We start from the raw sequence: 16,274 nt of genomic DNA, 5'->3' as shown, positions 1-16,274 counted from the left end.
AAAATACATGATATCTTTAGCATAATTACAGATAGGCCATTTGCTGTCACACCATGTGGTTTGTTCATATTATGCAAAATACAACACAACTCACTTAGTACACCTGTCTTCACTAGTTCCAAAGGGATGATGTAAATCGCTCAGAAGGGATCCACCTATTGGGAAGCGTGCATAACTATACTTTCTGATCACAATCATTAACAAAACAAGCAACAAATGTTATTTTCCCGTGATTGTTAACCAACCAGTGAACCTCTTGAAAGACTATAAGTAATGCCGTACCAAATTAGGTATAGCCCTGTTTGTAATGTATGCTTAGATATCTGCTATAATTCCTGTCTTTCAAAAGCTGTATGTTTTTTATGGTTATTACCGTGGCTTCAGACTATAACGTAAAGATAATCCACCTATTCATGTAATTATCAATAAACCAATAGAGTGAGGATAAGGATTAGTAATTAGAATTAATCCTTTTTCTTTCCAGGCCTACAAAGCGGGTATATATGGAAGTAAATACGTGTGGATAATAGTAGGATGGTACAGGCCTTATTGGTGGTTATCTGAGAATGACACAGACTGTTCGTTAGACGAGTTAGAAGAAGCTGTTGAGGGGTATATTGCTGTAGAGTCTCTGAACAGAGACTTGTACAGCGAACCAAGCATTTCTGGATTGGTAAGAATTTTCTGGTAATCCTGTCTTAAGGGATTATAGAATGGACCTCGGGGACAAATTTCCTTTAGAATCACAGTTCTTAAAATCTCTCTAAACTTTGCCATATGAAAGCTTGTTCTGGTCCTTTTGAAATTATAAAAGAGATTTTGAGGTTCATCATCTTGTTTTTAAGGAATTCAACAATCTTTTCATTCCCCGTATATTTAACACAGTCAGCGGCAGCCATATTGGATTCTAAAATATCTTAATTTTGATATCAATTTAACCTTTATTGTAAGAAAGTTTGTATGGTGATCCCTTATTTTTTTTCTTTTGATTTGAACTGAGAATGGGTTTTTGTTAAGTTTTCGGGAACAGAGTAACAGAAAAAGCTTAATGAGTACTACGGTTTTAACTAATATACACAACATGCTTTTGATAATCTAATTGAGTTTGACTGCAAACAGTCAGTCTTGTTCACTCATGATAGAGGGCGCTGTTAAAGACGTGTAAACAATATATTTCTAACTTAATTATGAAATTAAGAGGACGCTCTTTAAGAACGTTTTATCCCTACAATTAAGGCCTTGTAGACTCATTAAAACTAAACAAAACTCTAAAATCCAAATGATCAGACAGATACCAGTGAGATCATTATTCTACACCAAACCGTGTCCCATCTGTTGTAATTAATCAAATGTTGATTGCGAATTCCCTGAAATTTGAAAATACATTCCTGAAACCGAATGTTAAATTTATAAGATTGCATCATCAAGTGCTTTGTTTGGTATTTCAAAACGAACGAATGAGCTAATCCCCTAAAATGTATATTTTTATTTACGTTAGTTTGTTTGCGTGTTCTGCAAATTTTTACTTTTCTTGATTCTTTATCTGTAGTAATTCGAAGTGGTATAATTTCTCTAACAAGAGAGAATACATTTTTCTCGCACAAGCTGCGTAGTTATCCTTAGCTTATATATCGTGTGCTTTATTTGTGCAGACAATTGAAGACTTTAGAGATGAGCTACAAGAAAGAGGTGGTGACGTCACAACCTATACACCACAAACATACGATGCAGTGTGGACAATAGCGTTAGTTATGCAAGACTTGTTGGGAAATCACAACTATACCTACAACCACTTCGTAAATCACAGCATAACTGGGACGAATTTTTCGCTGACAAACCTGGAGTACTACAATGCCCCACTTCAGAACACGATCAAGGACATTCTATCTACTATCAAATTTACAGGACTATCAGTAAGTATGTTTTGCAAATACTTAAATAATATTCTCCAGTATTTTCTTCGCTCAGCCGAGAAAAATAGTGGTAGGCTAAGGGGTTTTCGAGTCTACGACAAGAATGACAAAACCGGCCCCTTAGGTCACTGGCATATTCCCGCTGAATGAAGAACAATATTGAGGAATAGTATTATACCTACACAAGCATAATATAGTTTATAACGCATCGTTTTCAATTTCAAAATCAGAAATCTTTGAAAACAATAGTAGCACCGATACAAGACAACATCAGAATATGAAACATAATCTGCCAAAATCATTCGAGGACACGCCAATAGAAGCAATCAGTGAAATCTGCCATAGATATGATATTAGTTTGTTTGAAATTTGCTATTTGGATCAAGTTCAGCATAGATTATCTATTATCTATTGTTCGAATTTATGATCTCACACTTATGTATGTTTCGTTATAGTATTATTCCTCAAGTTTTGTGAAGACCTCTCTTAAGCTTATCTTGCATCTTCAGTACAATTTCTCTGTTTTATATTTTGTACAGGGAATGGTGTCGTTCACTGGACCAGACAGAAAAAGCATCACGGTATTCGAGCAAAATCAGGGTGAGTTCTTTATACAGTAGAAGGTATCGAAATTCACAGAGCCAGCAAGCTGAGTGTGGCGTTTCCTCGATAGACATTGACAACCTCTATGATTACATAAACAAAGAACATAAGCTCATGACATCCTACGAAATGATAACATATTCGTCTTTATTAACAGAATGAATTACACTGTTGTAACGTACGTACAGTTATGTATTCTTTCCATCTGTTGTAGGTGGAAGACTGAAACGTATCGCGATCTACGATCCACAGAATGATAATTTAAGCTTCAACACAAACTGTGTTCCTATACAGTGGAAAGGTATATATGACCCAAATAAACAAAATGATCAAAATCTATTACAATATATTGAAAATGTACTTTATGCATCATTGAGATCAGAGACACTAGTGTACTTCATTGTAACTGTCATGATTTCATGTTTGACTTGACTTAGAATTTATAGAAATGTATATTTGAATTCACTCATGATTTTAAGAATGTACTTCTGATTTTTAGAATTGTATATTTGAATCCACTTTGTTGATTTTTGAATTCATTTTGGTTTTTTAATGTATCATGACTACATTTATACTTACTCATCTCTTTAAGGTGGCAAGGTGCCCTATGATCAGTCGATGATTATTCATGAAATGGTACATATCAACAAAATAGCGTTTATTTCCATCGCTTTGTTGTCTCTAGCCGGTATTGCCATGGCTTTGTTGTTCTTAATGTTTAATTGTCGATACAGAAAGACAAAGTAAGTAAAATAGCTTTCTTTTGAACTAATAAAAGACTAACTTACGGTCATAACACGGGGGGGGGGGGTCAGCTTAATTTGTTGTGTTGTTTACAAGTAACAAACTATTTCTTTTGTTTGAAAATTATGGACAAAATGATAGACAAACAAGACAATATACAATGTTACATGGTCACTTAGCAACAGTTACTGGGCGACTTTATGTATAGTGAAAAAATACTGTATTATTCGATGCATAGAAAATATAGTGTAGTGTTTAGTGTCCGTGTCTCATAATCATATTATTATTATTATGGCGGTTATTAAGTTATTCATTTTTTTTCTTATACAGGTATATTAAGTTATCTAGTCCCAATCTCAATAACCTGGTCATCATTGGTAGTATATTGGTATATCTTTGTCTAATTCTACTTGGAATCAACTCAACCGTTGTCAGAAATGTTACAGTCCTATCAATTATATGCACAGTAAGTAAAAACAAGAAGATATGTTTAAGTAATACCGAGAGGTTGTTGTAAGCAACTATTCGTGATGCTAAGACACTATAGTCTGAATATTGTTTGGCCAAGGGTTATAGAGATTAGGAGCTCCTAGCTTTGTCTTTGTTTCACAGAATTCCTCGCCTCAGTGTACAGCAGGCATCTTCTAAGACAGATTTGCCAATGTATATAAGAGTGGATGTATGATGCAGTGTTAGTGAAAATACCTTTCCTGGGGTCTTAAGCATAAAGAAATATAGCTAATATGAAATCGTGTGTTTGTGTTTGTGTTTGTGTTTGTGTTTGTGTTTGTGTTTGTGTTTGTGTTTGTGTTTGTGTTTGTGTTTGTGTTTGTGAGTGGTGTGAGTTGTTGTTATTATTATAGTAGTAGTAGTAGTAGTAGTAGTAGTAGTAGTAGTAGTAGTAGTAGTAGTATATGGTAGTAGTAGTAGTAGTAGTTATTGTTATTGTTGTTGTTGTTGTTGTTGTTGTTGTTGTCGTTGATCTTATTAATATTGTTCTTGTTCGCAATTTCTTAAGTATACAACGATGCAGACTTGGAGGGGAAAAGGTAGTTCAAGGTTTCTTATAACTTACGGTCATCTTTTTATCCTAGGTTCGTGCATTCCTCTTTTCTGCTGGCTTCTCTCTAGCCTTTGGTTCACTATTCATCAAGACCTATCGTGTCTATCAAATCTTTACACATGCCAACAGTGTTGTTCTACGCACAAAGGTAAACGCAGTTTTCTAATTAACCATTCAGTAATTCTGGTTGTAAATGCAACCCCTTTTAAGATCTGAAACCCTTCCTCCACGCAAGTTCATTCAAAAGGGTAGTTAAGGTCTTTACAATGTCAGATGTTGTTTGTCATGACACAATATATAAAATTATATTTTAGGGCAAGTTATGGTAACGAGACACGCTTTTTACTTACACCATGTTAAGCAGTGGTGAAATTGTACTGTTATTGAACATTTGCGAAACTCTGCATGAGTCTTTGCACTATTCTACTATCCAGGTGTACGTTGACTCAGTAATTGTTGTGACGTAATATCTTCTAAACGAATCATAATCTTCATCTTTTTACACAGATGTTACAGGAATCACGTTTATTCCTCATGGTGTTATCCTTATTTACGATAGACGTCATTCTCATCATTATCTGGATATGTGTTGATCCATTACATTTACAGCACCGAATTCTACCACAAAGAGTGAGTTTAATCTCAAAGTTCACAGAAGATACGAAGGTCTCATTTCGATGGAGTTGAAAGTATGATGAATAGATGTTGAAACTGTTATAGATCAAGTTTCCAAGAGCAAAGTTTATAATGTCAATATAATATACATGTAATGTGGACATTTTAACTTTTAACTTTCAGTATTCACTTTGTTGTGATAGTAGAAAGTAAGATTCGCAGAGACAACATGATTTCCACAAGAGAAATTGTCAGTCAACAGTTGCAAGATCAAGTCCAAGTGTGAATTAATTCAATATTTTACCTGTTTAGGTATAAATTTTAAATACTTAATTGTGTCCTGTCCAGAATGTACCAAGTACTCGACTATATAAACGAGTTTGCGAACTACAATTTTTTTTTTTGCAATTTCCAGATTTCATCTAATGTTTGTTTTTTCGTGTATTTTTTTCACAGTTGATAGACGAAGAAGACACTGTATACATACCCACAATAGAACAATGTACCTGTGAACGTTTAGAAGTATGGCTTGGTATACTGTATGCGTATAAAGGCCTACTGCTGTTATTCGGAGTATTTCTGGCTTGGGAGACAAGAAAAGTGAAGATTGAAGCCTTAAACGACTCTCAATACATCGGCATGAGTGTATATAACGTCATGGTCCTTAGTATAATCACTGTCATCGTATCTAACGTTATTGGTACTGGTCAACATGAAACAAAAACATTCCTGATTGTGTCGTCTTTTATCTTGATAACTACGACAAATACGTTATGCCTGTTATTTTTACCAAAGGTACGATTACTTTTGGTTATATGAACGCTACTGCAACTATATAGTTGGTAATTTAATCATCAGGCAGAGATATTCTGTGGAAAACGTTAATACAACTAGACGATATCACTGCAATTAGACTAAGAGATTTGGCAGATGTTTTACACACACATTCTTGTTTGCAGCAAACCGCATGAGAAATGATATATGGTGAACCCTTCCAAATGATAACAAACTGCTATACTGTCACTTACCTAACACTTCACCCCAAAACCCCTAACCCTAATATCATGGTTATCTTTTCAGATGAGTTCCAAAAGAATTTAGGTGATTGTCGGCGTATTGAATGTATCAAAATACTGTAGATATATCCACAATTAAGGAATATGTATAAGTCAATTACTCAAATACAGGAAAGTAATCCACATTTTCTCCATGTTTATCATTTTGAAGATCTATGCAATAAGGAAAAGTGGAACAACTGCTGGTGACCTCATCACAACTTCGGCAGCCGGGTTAGAGGTCAGAGATCGCACCTGTCGATTTCTTGTCAGCGAACACCAAGATTTCAAAGAAAAATTATTCAGAGCGGAAGTACATAATAGGGCATTTAAGAAAGAATTATCGCAGGTAATTGAAACTTCTGAGTATGGAAAATGACAAAAGTAAAAATCTCTGGTATTTGCAGTCATATATCCAATTAGCATAGCCACCGTAGCAGGCTGGATAACTCACCTAGCAAGTGATATATTTCATGAATACTATGTGTAGAAGCTGATTGGTTCACTCAGTCACGTGATGCCTATACTATGCTGATTTTGTCAAATTACCTAGATGTGACGGAAATGTGACCTTCGTACAAATATCATGGAATGTCAATATATAATTATATAATATATAATTATATGCTAATTTTAGTCTGATTTTTAATGTTGGTTGTAGATAATGAAAAAATTAAAATTAATGATAAACTAAATTGAATTTACTGAGTTTGCAGGCTGTGTGTGCATTTTTCAACTCCATCCAAACTTCTATGGATGATACAAGTAGCAAAACCATTGTACGCAACACTTTTTGCACACCTGTTGTTTGAAATATACATTTTGATTTCAACATGTTATTACTTTGTAAAATGCGTTTATTTTACAGTATTGTGTGCTGACTATCTCTATATCAAGTAAATTGTGGTAATAGTGGGTTTTTTCATATACAGTTGGACGTACGGATTAAAATTTTACAAGACGAGTTAGAAGAATTATTGCAAGTCGATGTCGCAACACCGGACACTAACGACGAGTCTGATTCTGACATTGATGTACAAATTCGGACTTTACGTGAGAGTTCGTCGTCAGAATTACTGATCAATTTACCAGAAACGAACATCAATAATTACTATGAAATTGAACATCAATCAAACGAAAATGAAGATCAGTCAAACCAAATTGAAAATCGATCAAACGAAATTAGAATGGGTGAAATGCAACCACTTTGCCTGGATTTTGAAATCAGTGATGGTGCCGTTACATCGCAACCGGATATTTACAAAATATCGCCATCTGTATTTCGAGTCAGAAGCGCAAGTTTTCATGACAGTGACGTCACCACACCACAATCACCTAAACCAGCCTCGCACTCATCGCACGTACGTCACAGGGAACTGAAGAAAAACTGTGTGAAGAAACCAGCGACGTTGATATCGTATGAAGAACATGAACGGGAAATGAAGAGATTGCGAAACGAAATAATCCGATTGCAGGCACAGTTGTCTGAATTGGACTCACATAGAATGGTTTATTACGTGTGAAGATCTGCACATGCTCACAAGGTTGTGGTGAATGTACAGTTTATATGGTATTCAGGAAACGTTGCTATGGTTTTAAGGTATAGCGTTTACAAAACGAAACGAAATGAAACATTTAGATATATTACACCACCGATTCATTTCTTGACGTGTGCATACAGATTTTCAGCATTTCAAAGTAAATCCATCGAATTTGATGAATACACTTCGTTATTGATGCACCAGAATGTACAGTAACTCTAAATACACCTATGTTTGTGCATGCGATACATCATACAGTTGTTTGGGTTGCAAGCGTACGCCATTTAAGAGCCAATGATGCACTGGTCCCTTTTCATAGTTCAGTAATGTCCGATGAAGTGTATTTTCACTTTACTCTTGACCTTACCCGATTCTGAACATTGTGTTCAATTTGGCTTATTTATCTGGTGCCAGAGGTCACTTGGGGAAAAGATATTCATAAATTGTTTAACTTTCTGCTGAGAAACATAATTTTGTATGATTGTACTTTAGAGCATTTGTAGCGTGCAACTCTGAGTCAAGCAGACGACTGTTCCGCATTAAGGTTGTGTTTTTTATATATGATACTTTTGTATTTCTAATTTACACTCTACTCTACAGTTTTAGGATTGGTCTGGTGTGGATGCAGACTGGTGAGCATTATTTAATTACTTCATCAACTATCTACAACTGGATCTGTTTGGATTGACATGGTTTACACTGCCTGGTGTATGAATAAGGTGAGATTTAGCAATTGTTCTGGCTACGTCCCTAAATGTTAGTTATCACACGATTCCCACCCTTCTCTCACCAAAATTCTATTTGTAAAAAAAAAATATGCTGTTAGTCGTTTTCCATGTGAAGTATTTTCATAGCTTCCGTTTAATAGATTGGATGGCCGACCTTTGAAGCATTGTCGTCAACTCGATAATTCAACTTAGTATTTTTCAAGAAAATCATGGTTGATTAATTAAGTGACATGATGTCTATATTATGTTGATTAAGATAACCAAATATCGCCCAGTTAAGCATATTCAGACATGTGTCCTTGTTACGAATAACCGCGAACGTAAACACGTGATATGGTAATTTTTCTTCGATTTCCCTAACGGATGCTAATAATGAAGCATGGCAAAAAATGATGAATTTGAAATTACCGAGTTTTCAGTCTCTATGGAAAAAACGTTCGCCAGGTCGAGCATCCACCCCTAAGCAGAGGCTAACCCTTCCTGGAACAACAGACGCTGTCCAGAGTTCTGTACGTAAATACAATAAGAGACAAATACAAATAATATAATTTACATCGTTACAGCTGGATCCTGTCATTCCAGAAAAAAAGTCTGTTTGATGTCACGAGATGAACAGAACGTCCTTGTTTCATATGCTGATTTGAAAATAGCGATGTTTGCTGAAATACAATCCAGTGAGACAGCTGCCTACCACCACCAACACCACCATCATCAGGTCCTACCACCGCCGCCAATGTAACATTATGATCAGAATGCTGTATCAGCAATTTGCAGTTCCATTTTACTGAGCCTTTCTGAAAAGACGATAACCGTTCACATTTCAAGCCATACAAATTCAATTATTTTAAATGAAATAAAAAGAGACGAATACTCTGCAAGTTCTTGAATAAAGCGATCCTTGAGACTATTTTGAGAAGTTATTTAAACCATACTATTTTTAGATTTCAGTATTGAATTGTTCAGCTGCAAGCAGACGCGAAACTGGTATTTTTTGTAATTTTTACAAGTTTAATATATTTTGTGCAAATAATGTTTTTCTATATTTTATGACGTATATGTCTGACATTTGGAGAGAAGAGAAGTCTTCGGGGTCAAAGTTGAGAGATTTCTTCACTTGAAACTTCTGTGTGTCCACAGTGTAGCGAAACCAATAGACCTGCAACAGAACTGGCGTCACAAAACATTCAATAACACTGCTACATTTTATCGTCTGGCGTCACAAAACATTCACTAACATTGCTACATTTTATCGTCTGGCGTCACAAAACATTCACTAACATTGCTATATTTTATCGTCTCAGTGGCGTCACAAAACATTCACTAACATTGCTACATTTTATCGTCTGGCGTCACAAAACATTCCCTAACATTGCTACATTTTATCGTCTGGCTCAACAAAAGAATGTATCATAGTTTCCACATGTGGGGCACATAAAGTTAGCTCACACAAACAAAAAATGTAGCAATGTTTTGTAAAATGTTCTGTTCGTTGGATGGTGAAATTTTAGCAGTGCTTCTAACATTTTGTTGAGCCAGACTATAAAATGTAACAACGTTATGAAGATTTTTTGTCGTGTCAGACGACTTCCGGTCTCATGTAATTAACTGGTTTAGATTGTATATCAGATTTGGGTCAAGGAAAAATAGAAACGAAAACCCCGAAGTTCTGTTTCGTCTCAGAGCGTGATGTAAAATAAAGAAACGTGGTTGAATATTTAACTCAGAAAGCGATTATTTCGTTATTGACAATTCCATATACTAAGTATATTCCACATATATTACATCTTATATTACTGTTAAAAGTTTCTTAAACAGACAGATATAACTATTCTGAACTGCTTTGAGAACGGAATTTCCTTTTAAATCATTAAATGAAGTATTTTTCACACAATAAAATTTATTTGTTGTATTTTATCCATATTTTGTCCAAATGCGATTGATTGATGCTATTTCTGCCAAGTCCTATTCTATCAGTACATGTACAATCCTGACGAGTACCTCACAAGTCATGATATATATTGCTAATGGTCGGAAAAAGGTTTTGACAAACCTGGTACCACTTTGGTTAACTGTACATGTATTGCACTATCAACCAGACACCTATCCCACGTGCTGCAGATCTCTAAGCGATGCCACCTCCCATGGTTCTCATGATCAGCTTATTTTAACATACATGTATGCATACATACATGTACACACCCATACGTACGCACATACATACATACATACATACATACATACATACATACATGCATGCATGCATGCATGCATGCATGCATGCATGCATGCAGGCAGGCAGGCAGGCAGGCAGGCAGGCAGGCAGGCAGACAGACAGACAGACAGACAGACAGACAGACAGACAGACAGACAGACAGACAGACAGACATACATACATACATACATACATACATACATACATACATACACACATACACACATACACACACACTCATTCACATGTATTTATTCAGACAGATAGATGTATTTGCAACGCAATGGTTACACATTTTATTATAAATTCAAAGCTATGACTATTTAAGTGTTCCAACGTAGGTTAGCACCATATTTATTGTAATCCCTTGTGTCATTATTATCATATTAACGATTCAGTCGTACACATATCAATGATGTTAAGTGAATGTTAATAAGTAGGTTTATATATGAAGCAGTTTGAGCTCTAGACTTAATATAACTATTTACAGATTTACAAAAAAAACACGACTCTAAACATATGTGGTAAATGAAAAAGAAGTTCCTTAATTTGAACCAGATTGTCTAGTGGACTGAACACCTTATTTCGCCTCTGTATTGAACCTCAACATACGCTCACGAACCCCAGTCATGCACTGGACTATTGAAGCTCGGGGTGAAGTTTCAATCGTAACGATGAGATAGCAAACTCTTTATATATACATTTGTCAGGTTGCATAAATTCATAATCATAATCGCTTATCTTAGTGTCTTGATAAGAGCATGGCAGTATAATAGGTGATTATACCTCCATGATTAGAGTGTTATTGACTATGAGTAACCGGATAAGGATCGATAAGCTTAACTAACCCATACATCCTCCCACTCAGTTCTAAGATAGATGTACACGTGATGGGCGACTGATAACACTACGAGGCGTGTTCAGTCTTTTATCGCCTATCACTTGACCAAATAATTGGTTCTCTGTCCAGAAATTACATTTGTAAATGTTCAATGGTTGTCTTTTGTCTTGTCGTCTTTGGGACTCTTGAAGTAAGTTCCGGCCACAATGCCCAGGAATATAAGTAAGCCGAGATATTTATTGGAGTCGAATTTATCCCAACAGTCTTTTGGGTTATCCAAGTCTACTGTGTAAATCTGAAAGGAAAAAAAGTCGAGTTAATATAATGTCATGCGGTAACCTTTTTATTTCGTTTCGGGTTTAATTTAATAATGCAATACGAGCCACTTAAGTAGAAAAAAAATCGTTGTCTGGCGCTACAAATACCTAGCTGCAACATTGTTATATTTTATTGTATATTGTAACATTGTTACAATTTATCGTCTGGCTCGACAAAAAGGTGCTCATATTGCTACATATTATCATCTGGTATGACTAAAATGGAAGCACAATTGCTACATTTTAATCCAATGTGCCAAAAAGCAGACGTTGTTATGTAAATAGATAAGCTTAGTCAACAAATTCGGGAGGGTTATGAGCCAATAAACGAGGGGACATAGCCCCCGAGTTTTTGGCACATAACCCTACCGAACGAGTTGTCTATCTTACTTATACTACAGCGTGATTGGCTCAAACGGATCTTTTTCAAAATTTTGTGTAATTTGTTGCATGCAAATTGAGTGCTGAGCGTAATACAGGTCACACCCCTAAGAAAGAGCGGGTTATGGCTCCATATAACCAACTGAAATCAAGGCCTCTGATTGGCCAAGTCGGTGTAGCCGTAGTATGAATAATTTGCTACGACGTGCTGAAGTAATGGTAGCAAAACCTGCAATAATGACAGTAGAAATTACACTAAAGTTTTTGTCCAGTATTCACTAAGTTGAGTTCACACACTATGCTGAATATGCCAAAGCCTTCCCTAAATTTTATGATGGCGCCGAGGGTTATCGGCTTGCTCACCTGTCTTGCAAGATGTGCCGTTGTTGCGGCAACGGTGAGGTAGTAAGGCCATGTTTGTTCATTAGCTATTCCAGACACGACCAGACCTGCCACCATCGCTCCAGAAAAACCACTCAGTGCAAGTTTGGTGTTGTCGGCGAGCCTAAGAGCCGTTGATTTGATGCCGATCTTAATGTCATCCTTCTTATCCTGCAAAGGCAACAACAAAACACTCCAGTATTACACAAATTTCAGTTTCTATGACTTCCCAAAAATAGTATAATATCATTGTAGGATACTTTCTCCTCATTGTTCAAGATGCAGTAGAACGTTCTCATCATAAGTTAAAATTATAGAACTGAGTTTGCCAGATCCAGTGGAATTTCGGAGTTCTACACGCAAGGACTTATCAATGAGTGAAAATGCCATTTTCTAGGAAAGTAAAGATTGCATTTCAGCTTCGTTTTCTACGAAGATTGTCTTCAAGGCAAACACTAAGACGTAGATTTGCAATTTGTTCCCTTTTTTTATTCATATCGATCGACCATAATCAAAGCCCATGACACTTCCTAAACCATGGACAGGCTTTAACGGGCAATAGAACAACATGCAAATGACTGGAGTAAAACTGAAATATCAAGCAACTAGATCAAATGTACAGGAATAAATCGCTATTGCCATGGAGACAAGTGTCCAAGTACAATCCTCTATTTCCATCCCCAGTACCCTTTATGTTCTCGTTTAAGTTACATTTTCTACATTTTACATATGTTTGAATTTATAATTTTAAAAAATGATAATCGTACCTGATGTGCGTAGATTGTATCGTACAGTAAAGTCCATGCAATGCCAGAGGCATATAATGGTATTACAACGCTCCAGTCTATCGATCCCTGGACAGCGGCCCATCCCATCAATGCTCCCCAATTAAATGTCATACCTACACAAAGAGATGGGATAAATTCGTCAGAGAAAACCATTAAAATGTAAAGTGGAAAAAATTGTATGATACACATGTCTGGGTGAAGTCATATATGCATGCTGACAAATACATTATCCCAAGTTCTATCCGTAGCTTTGAATTTCTCATGTTTGCTTGACGTCCGCGTTCTCTTGGGGTGGGGGGACATTTCCATAAAACTCAGAGATGGCGTTTTGGGAAGCGTCCCTAGCTACTGGCTAGCGTGGGACCCGAGGTGTGTGGGGCGTAATTCGGACGACTGCCGGCTGTAAGCTTTGAGATATTACCTTAGCTAACGATGTCGAGTTATCAAAAACGATTTGAAATATCAAAGAAAGAAAACAACAGAACAACATTTAGAAAACTCAGAAATACTGAGTAAAATAAAGAGTACATGTATATACGTTATTAACATTATGTGTGAAGTTTGGAACATTAGTATGTTTTAAAGAGTATTGAAAGAGTTTACAGGTGATGAAGCATACGATTATTCTAGAATCGTAGATTAAAGATCATCCAAATTTCGTGGTAATCATATCATAATTTAGTCTTACCGAGATATAGCTGTGGCCAATAAGTTATCCTCTTCATTAATGGATACGTAGCAATGAAGAACATATGGACAGCTCCTAACCCTAAACTGAGAAGGGGAAAAATGGAGATAAATATACATATCTTGGGCTTGCTCTAAATTTGAGAAAATGAAAAGTTGTCAAAATACGAATTTTAACTTGACTGTATCTTCAAATACTGTACTTAAAATTCAGTAACACATTGAATTTACAATTTGGTGAAGCCTCTGTAGTATGGATTCGACCTCTCAAGCGCAAGAACGCATCCAGTCCGCCATGGAGGCTAACAACTCGGAGTCACAGAAAAGAAGAAATGGTAATGGCTACTTACCTCAGACCATTCAAACTACTTAATATGGCGGCGGCAGCAGCTGTCTGTACACCAAGGAAGGCACCAGCCTGAATCATGTTGACATGCCCTGCTGCCAGTGGACGGGTGCGACAACGTTCAACCTGGCGAAATAGTGCAACAGTGGTGAGCAACGGGATTTAGCTTATTTCTTGGGAAATATTCACGCGAAATGCTTCAAAGACATTTTATCTTTACAAGTTCTCTCTCTCTGTCTCTGTCTCTGTATGTCTGTCTGTCTGTCTGTCTGTCTGTCTGTCTGTCTGTCTGACTGTCTGTCTCTCCCTCCTCCCCCCCCTCTCTCTCTCTCTCTCTCTCTCTCTCTCTCTCTCTCCCCCCCTCTCTCTCTCTCTCTCTCTCTCTCTCTCTCTCTCTCTCTCTCTCTCTCTCTCTCTCTCTCTCTCTCTCTCTCTCTCTCTCTCTCTCTCTCTCTCTCTCTCTCTCTCTCATTCGATGATGAATACGCACCACACATTCTCTAGCCAACAAATATGAAAATGGCAAATTGGCGGAACATCGTCCAGTCACTTACGTTTTTATCGAAGTCTCTGTCCAACATGTCGTTAATACAACAACCAGCTCCTCGAATAATGACAGCAGCGGCGCCAAAAACACCAAGCAGGTACAAATCTGGTGTTGTACCTGAAGCTCCTGCGAGCCCAATACTCCATGCAAATGGCCAGTAATACAACCAAGTACCTGGGAAACATAGATAAAATGTCAAGACTTCTGAGTATGATTTCTAACACCATTTTTCAACCTTAGGGTGTTTTTGTACAATTGCAAGTTTTATCATCTATATAAAAGTAATCTAATCGATAGTTTTATCTGCGAGTGACCAGATTTTCACAAGAAAAGGAAATTCCCACGTTGATGGATTTTCCTTATCAATCTTTTCTTTTCGTAACAATTATTTGTTCTGTGATGATGAGCTAGTAATCTTTCCTCTTCGACTGTAGATCACAATTTTCACAAATTATGTGAAGTGGGATAAGTCATTAATTGCAATGAATCAATTTATTATAGGAATATATGAAACCAAGGGTATCTTAATTCTACCTACCAATTGGCTTGTCAACACGCATAAGTTTCAGGTAAGGTTGTATCTGGGCGGGAGCTGAATTTACCAATGCTGCAGCACTGAAATTACTTTTCCATTTACCCATTTCCCAAGCTGACAGTAAGTCTTGGTGTTGGTTAAGTTTTGGGCCTTTCGTGTGGATGTGTTGTCCGGTCACTCCTTTGTGTACTGTTGGTGGTAAAGAAGGTACTCTTCTGTCGAACACTGTAGAAAACTTTGACGCGTGCTTGTCGCTAGGACGTCCAACACCTTGTTGCTGTTGGCCATGGCCATGACTATGACTATGACAGTGTTGCACCTGAACAACGTAGCAAGTGGTCTGAGGGAGACGATTCAGAATGGATGAAAGCGTACGGCTTGATAACGAAGCCATCATCTATGTAACTATATGTCTCGTCAACAGATTTACTGTATGTGAACTATACCGTGGTCTCTGTCAAACTGTACCTTCAGAACATTTGGGTCAACTATTATAGGCCAAGCTACGTAACACGATCACCCACATGATACAAGGTAAGATTTGGTCATAATCTCCCCCGGCTATCTCACGTGCAATCTGTGGACCTGTTTGCGCTTACGTATCAATTTCCCGACACCATATCTTCAAAAACTGAGTAATTGAAGATAAAAGGTCGCATGCCTTGAATGGTTGGTTAGGTTTAGAACTGAATGTTTTATCCTTGATTATTGCCTATATTAACCATCAATATATAGGAAATGTTAACCTTCGATTCATTTATCAGGAGTTTTCAAAATGTAGCTACGTTCCACAAATAATATACTGTAGCAACGATGATGTAATGTCACGATGCTGTGTTAGTTAACAGCATGACCATGACGTTGCATTCTGCTATCGACACCTATTAATGATTATGACGTCAACTAACGGCCAGGTACCAAAGTCAACGCTTCTCGCACTTCTTGGGAAGACAACTAACGCATGTGTCAGTTCAATG

General features: G+C 36.8%; 2 protein-coding genes across 2 annotated transcripts in view; one reads left to right on the top strand and one right to left on the bottom strand.

The window, feature by feature from the left end:
- The window catches only part of LOC144439205 (gamma-aminobutyric acid type B receptor subunit 1-like), a 33,310-nt gene extending 24,392 nt beyond the window's left edge, over positions 1–8,918 (top strand). Inside the window, exons 6-18 of the mRNA XM_078128476.1 lie at positions 485–673; positions 1,653–1,913; positions 2,453–2,513; positions 2,731–2,817; positions 3,109–3,259; positions 3,591–3,726; positions 4,355–4,471; positions 4,831–4,953; positions 5,395–5,733; positions 6,166–6,342; positions 6,926–7,593; positions 8,135–8,253; positions 8,826–8,918. Coding sequence (XP_077984602.1) covers positions 485–673; positions 1,653–1,913; positions 2,453–2,513; positions 2,731–2,817; positions 3,109–3,259; positions 3,591–3,726; positions 4,355–4,471; positions 4,831–4,953; positions 5,395–5,733; positions 6,166–6,342; positions 6,926–7,516 — 2,232 coding nt within the window. The 3' untranslated portion in view covers positions 7,517–7,593; positions 8,135–8,253; positions 8,826–8,918. The remainder of the gene's footprint in view (positions 1–484; positions 674–1,652; positions 1,914–2,452; positions 2,514–2,730; positions 2,818–3,108; positions 3,260–3,590; positions 3,727–4,354; positions 4,472–4,830; positions 4,954–5,394; positions 5,734–6,165; positions 6,343–6,925; positions 7,594–8,134; positions 8,254–8,825) is intronic.
- A 2,519-nt stretch (positions 8,919–11,437) lies between these two features.
- LOC144439204 (4-hydroxybenzoate polyprenyltransferase, mitochondrial-like) lies at positions 11,438–15,691 on the bottom strand. Its single transcript, XM_078128475.1, has 7 exons — positions 15,301–15,691; positions 14,770–14,936; positions 14,220–14,341; positions 13,871–13,956; positions 13,162–13,295; positions 12,377–12,565; positions 11,438–11,610 (listed from the first exon to the last, which is right to left on the bottom strand). Exons 1-7 carry the CDS (start codon positions 15,689–15,691, stop codon positions 11,464–11,466), a joined length of 1,236 nt encoding a protein of 411 aa, XP_077984601.1. The 3' UTR covers positions 11,438–11,463.
- Positions 15,692–16,274: the final 583 nt, after the last annotated feature.

Source organism: Glandiceps talaboti, chromosome 8, assembly GCF_964340395.1.
Source record: "Glandiceps talaboti chromosome 8, keGlaTala1.1, whole genome shotgun sequence".
In the NCBI taxonomy this organism is placed as follows: Eukaryota; Metazoa; Hemichordata; class Enteropneusta; family Spengelidae; genus Glandiceps; species Glandiceps talaboti.
This window is presented reverse-complemented; position numbering and strand designations above follow the sequence as displayed.

Coding starts and splice junctions, on each gene's coding strand:
- LOC144439204 (XM_078128475.1), bottom strand. CDS start 15,691: ATGGCTTCGTTATCAAGCCGTACGCTTTCATCCATTCTGAATCGTCTC. Junction 12,566..13,161: donor ATACAATCTACGCACATCAG/GTACGATTATCA, acceptor TTGCCTTTGCAG/GATAAGAAGGATGACATTAA. Junction 11,611..12,376: donor CGGCACATCTTGCAAGACAG/GTGAGCAAGCCG, acceptor TTTTCCTTTCAG/ATTTACACAGTAGACTTGGA.